At 37.4% G+C, this 6,110-nt stretch overlaps 1 protein-coding gene across 1 annotated transcript; it reads right to left on the reverse strand.

Annotated features, from left to right (window-relative positions):
• Nucleotides 1-1,761: 1,761 nt before the first annotated feature.
• LOC124889657 lies at nt 1,762-2,067 on the reverse strand. The gene has a single exon (XM_047401632.1). The coding sequence runs from the start codon at nt 2,065-2,067 to the stop codon at nt 1,762-1,764; it is 306 nt and encodes a 101-aa protein (XP_047257588.1).
• Nucleotides 2,068-6,110: the final 4,043 nt, after the last annotated feature.

A 6,110-nucleotide genomic window follows, 5' to 3' on the forward strand; every position in this document is an offset into this window, starting at 1 on the left:
CTTATGACTCAGGAAAAAACTCCATAATCTCATGACTCAGTCAGTTGTCAGCTATCTGTAGTATTCCGTCAGTCACCGGAACTTAGTAACTCAGCTCATGTTCAGTTCAATAAATCATGTTCAGTGTCCATTTAGATGGGAATAGAAATTATCACTGAGTGAACCCAAGGATGGGGACACATACTATCAGATGAGGGTGTGACCCTTAGAAGTCATCCTTGCATTCCTAAACTATATAGCCAGCATAGGTAAAGACATCAATACTATACAATGATGGTTTATAAGGTGGATAAGAACTGTCAGATAAGTGCCCCACCGTTCTCTTTTGGGTACACCATCAGATAAGGGTCGCCTACAGCTTGTCCTTACCAGTGGTGCGGTATTGACACCCTTCCAATTAGGGTTACAGATTAGACCCTAACTCAGCAATAATAGCGTATCAAGGGCATGTCGGTTAAATTCTACCTCCCAAAGTTTTAGTACCAGTCTCAGTAAAAGAAATCAGATAGTTCTTTAGATTCAAGACTGACAGATATATTTGACTCAGATACAGTAAGGAACTCAGATAGTTCCATAAGATTTCGGATTGTCACATTCAGTCACCCATGTTATCAGTTACATTCATATACAACTATTTATACTATCAGTTATATCAGTTATTAGTATGTCATGTAATCAATATTCATATTCAGTAATTATGATATCATAGTGTCAGTTACAGTTATGTATTAATGTATGCATTCTCGCATTCATGTTAGACAGTCAGCTAGCATTATTCATGTATGTTAACCCTTGCATTAGCCTAATTTACATGTATACTCAGTACATTCTATTGTGCTGACGCATTTGAGCTATGGTGCGTTCTTTTTATGTTACTCCATAGGTTCAGAGACACGAGTTCCAGATCAGCAGTAGATTCCAGTCTCAGCAGTCAGATTAGAAGTGAGTCCTCATCCTTTGACAACATGATTATTTCTCCACTATTTCATTAATTATTTATTAGTTGGAGTTAGTTGCGAACATGTCCCATCAACTCCTTATTCAGATTATTCAGAGAGTAGAGGCTTTCAGATTAGATGCAGACTATTATGTTTCAGACTTCAGTGTTTACAATTTTGTTTTGGGTATTTTATTCATCCATGTTATGTTCAGTATTGAGCCTTATGGCCTTTTAGTGCATGATTCCACCTTATTCAGTATTTTATGTTGTATACAAGTACAAATATCATTCATGGGTTAGATTGTGGTCCTTCGGGGTCATGAGTATCGTATAGCATTCCCAGTTCAGCAAATTGGGGTGTTACATATGCGATAGTTGATCATCCTTGGTCATTAGCTTTATCCAGATTGCATCCCATTTTATTCAATTAACAGCCTCATGTGATAGCTTATCACAAGGGTAACGACTTATCATCTATTGTTGTCACCCTTATCCAGAAAGGTGCCTATTTTTACTCGAGCTAACGACATCAAGTGGCACGTTGTCAGCATGCTAATAACCAATCAACTTTGGTCGTCGATTCTATTTTACTGACATCATCAATTTTACTTTTATCCTTGCACACCTAAAAAACTTATTACAAACATAAAATATTAAAAATAATGAACATACTTACAACATAACAATTTGGGTTGCCTCCTAATAGCGCCTGATTTACTGCCGCGGCACGACTTGGTTATCTAGACTACTCAACCTTCATCAAGATACACAATGGACAATAGCTTTGCATTATCCGTTGGATTAACATAGATCTTGACTCTTTAACCATTAACTTTGAATAGACTTCCATCCATACCTTCAAGTTCCACAATACCTGATGGAAAAACTTGACTTTCTTTGAACGGCCCTGACCATCTTGATTTCAATTCGCTCGAAAAGAGCTTAAGTTGAGAGTTGAACAATAACACCCAATCACTAGCTTGAAAATCTCTCTTCTCTATTCTTTGGTCATGGTAATTCTTCATCCTTTCTTTATAGAGATCAACTCTTTCGTAAGCTTCAAGACGGAATTCATCCAACTCATTTAATTGTCCCAACCTTAACTCAGCTGCTTCTTTCAACTTCATGTTCAGTTGTTAAAACCCCATAAAGCCTTGTGTTCTAGTTCAACCGGAAGGAGACATGCTTTTCCATAGACCAACTGATATAGTGACATCCTAATAGGTGTCCTAAAAGCACTCTGATATGCCCACAAAGCATCATCAAGCTTTTGAAACCAGTCTTTTTTACTCGCATTCATCGTCTTAGCCAATCTCTCGGTTCGAAACTTCCACTTTCCAACTTGTTTGTGGGTTATATGGAGTATCCACCTTGTGCTGCTTCACACCATATTTCAACAAAGTATCTCAGAATGTTTTTTTACAAAAGTGGGATCCCCCATCGCTAATGATATTTCTTAGCACTACAAAATAGGAGAAGATGTTCTTTTTCAGAAAATCCACCATTCTCTTGACTTCATTATCAGCCAAAGCAACTACTTTAACCCATTTCGACACATAGTCCATATCCACCAAGATATATTTTAGAATATAGGAGCTCACAAATTTCCCCATGAAATTGATACCCTAGATGTCAAATAGTTCAACTTGCAATATCTTTGTTGTGGGCATTTAATGATGCTTTAATATTGACCCTTGTCTCTGGCACTGGTCACATTTCCTCATGAACTAATTTGCGTGCTTGAATAGAGTTTGATAATAATAGCCGCTCTACAATACCTTTCTTGTAGTACGGTCACCTGTATGGTGACCTTCAATTAGGGAAGTGTGACAAGCTCCCAGAATACTCAACATGTCTACCTCCGGGATACACCACCTAATAATATTATCCGAACACCTCCAAAATAAATTTGGCTAATCCCAGAAGTAGCGTGTAACATCATGAAGAGACTTCTTTCTTTTGTGTAAATAATGATTCTCTAGGATAATCTCATTTACCATATAATTTGCAAAGTCCACGTACCAAAGTACTCGTTCAAGCATAGCATCTAGGATTTTATCATCGAGAAATGTGTCATAGATTTCAAGCTCATCCTTGGCTGTTTGATCTCCCTCAAGTCTAGATAGGTGATCTGTAACTTGATTTTTGTGTCCTTTTCAATCTTTGACTTCAAAGTCAAACTCTTAAGGAAGCAACACCAATATAATTAGCATTGGCTTTTCGTCTTTCTTTGCCATCAAATACCTCAAAGCGGCATGGTTTGTATCCACTACCACTTTGGTCCCCAATAAGTAAGAGCGGAACTTCTTAAATACATCGACCACCGTGAGAAATTCCTGCTCAGTCACAGTGTAATTCTTATGAGCCCAATTCAATGCCTTTCTTGCATAGTAAATAGGGGTGAAGCAGCTTGTCTTTCTTCTAGCCATGAACAGCCATAAACACCACTCCACTTGCATCACACATGATTTAAAATGGCATCGACCAATCTAGTACAACAATAATTAGGGCAACAACCGATTTCTCCTTAAGGCATTCAAATGCCTTCTTTCAATCACCATCAAATATGAACATGAATTCCTTCTCCAACATCTTGCAAAGTGGATTTGAAATTTTGGAGAAGTCTTTTACAAATCAATAATATAACCCTGCATGACCAAGGAAACTCTTCACATCCTTTACTAAAAAAGGGGTGGTAAATTTTTAATAACTTTGATCTTGGCCCAGTCGACTTTGATTCCCTTAGCCGAAATTTTGTGACCAAGGACAATGCCCTCCTTCAACATGAAGTGGCATTTCTCCTAATTCAACATTAAGTTGAACTCCTCACATATTTCTAATACTCTACTCAGATTTCTTAGACACAAGTCAAAATAATCACCTAACATTGAAAAGTCATCCATAAACACCTCCAAGGTGTCCTCCACCATATCATAAAAGATAGACATCATACACCATTGAAAAGTGGCAGGTGCATTACATAAACCAGATGGCATCCACCTGAAAGAAAAAGTACCATATGAGCAAGTGAATTTCTTCTTCTCCTGATCTTCTGGGGAAATAAAATCTGGTTATAGTCTGAATACCCATCCAAGAAGCAATACCAACCTCTTCCCTCCAACCTATCAAGCATTTGATCCATGAACGACATTGGGAAGTGGTCCTTTAGAGTCCATGAGTTGAGCTTATAATAGTCTATGTAAAATCTCCACCTTATCATAGGCCTAAGTGGAATCAACTTATTTTTCTTATTCTCCACTACAGTCATGCCCCCTTTCTTAGGCACACATTGGATGGGGATTATTTGACAAGGCTTACATATTTATTATTAGAAATAGGGTATACAACTCCTGCATCAAGTCATTTAATGATCTCCTTCTTAATCACTTCTTTCATCGGTGAGTTAAGGCGGTGTTGGTGCTCAATGGTTGGTGTGCAATCTTTCTCAAGCAGCATCTTGTGAGTGCAAATACTCGGAGAAATACCAATAATATCAGTAATAGTCCAACCTATATCCCTTTTAAATCTTCTAAGTATAGACATAAGTTCCTTAACCTGGTGCTCTACCAAATCCATAGAAATAATCATAGGTAAAGTGTTTCCACTACCTATAAACACATACCGTAAATACCCTGGCAACTTCATCAACTCAAACACTGGTGGCTCTTCGATAGATAGCTTAGTAAATGGTATTGGATGATTTTTTAGATCTAAGTCCAGCTTATTTGGAGCATATGAATAGGATCCAATTCCCATCAAATCACACATTGTCTCTTCATATTCCTCAATACCTTTACCATCAAAGTTCATTAAGACTGCAACAAAAGTTTCCACAGCAAATTTCTCCTCGATTAGAACCTCTTGGTCATCTTCATAATAATCATTAATAATAGAAAATACACTAATATCCTTTGGGTTCTTCAGAGACTGGCACATATCAAAGTAAACTACCTCATCATTAAGCCTAAACAGTAGCTCATTAGTCCTTAAATCAATAAGCACACTCCTAGTTAGCAGGAAAGGTCTGCCCAAGATTATGGGTACCTCAAAATCTATCTCACAGTCAAGAATAACAAAATCTGTAGGAAATATAAAGTTGGGTACCTTTACCAGCACATCATACAATATCCTCACTGGCTGCTTTACTAACCTATCCTCCATGGACAATCTCATATTTGTTGGTTTAGGATCCCCTAAACCCAACCTCTTATAAACAGCAAAAGGCATCAAGTTAATACTCACTCCGAGATCGCATAAGGTCTTAGCAAAATCAAGTAACCCATAAGTACAAAGGATGGTGAACGCTCCCAGATCAACTTTCTTTTGTACTAAGGATCGTGTTGAAATGGCGCTATAATCATAAAGATTGTCTACCGATTCTTAGCTAATTGTTCGCTTCTTCATCATAAGGTCCTTCATAAACTTAGTGTATCTGGGCATCAACTCTAGTGCCTCCACTAAAGGCACATTCACTATCAGCTACTTTAGCATTGCCATAAATTTGATGAACTTTGTGTCATCAACCTTTTTTTTCAATCATGGGAAAGGTGGCGATGGTTTGGGGAGAGTAGTAACCACTACCTTATTCTCTTTTCTCTATTATTTTTCTAACTTATCAACTTGCTGATGGTTAGATGTACTTGCATTACCTTCCATCTTATAATACTACACTGGACGGGTTTCATCATCTTCTGTAGCTTCTTCAATCATATCATTAATCACAGAGTTGCCCACAGAAGGGCTAGGTAATATTTTACCACTATGAGTGGTAATTTCCATGCAAGAGCCATCATTTCGAGGATTTTGCACTGCATCACTGAGCTTCTTGTTATTCAACCATTCTACCAATCAAATGAGGTTCCTGACTAAAAGGTAGTAGTGGTTCCTCTTACCTTCTGGTTCGTGGCATATACAACACAGAATCTGTAAAAATCAAAAACAACAAATAGACGTAAAATTTAGAAAACTTTAACTATGAGTCAATTATCATAAATATTCTCAAGTGACGACCATATTCCCAGTAACGGTGCCAAAATTTGATACACCTAAATTACACCTCAATAACGAGAGAGTAAGCGGTAGTCGTCACATATATAATCCAACTATGTTGGGGTCAAATCCCACAGGGAATATGGTGTTAATTTAAGTTATTTGTGATTCAATCGACTAA

This window comes from Capsicum annuum, chromosome 12 (genome assembly GCF_002878395.1).
Source record: "Capsicum annuum cultivar UCD-10X-F1 chromosome 12, UCD10Xv1.1, whole genome shotgun sequence".
Classification (NCBI taxonomy): domain Eukaryota; kingdom Viridiplantae; phylum Streptophyta; class Magnoliopsida; order Solanales; family Solanaceae; genus Capsicum; species Capsicum annuum.

What these genes read in the sequence shown, in the direction of transcription:
- LOC124889657 (XM_047401632.1), bottom strand. Translation starts at nt 2,067, where the DNA reads ATGAAGTTGAAAGAAGCAGCTGAGTTAAGGTTGGGACAATTAAATGAG.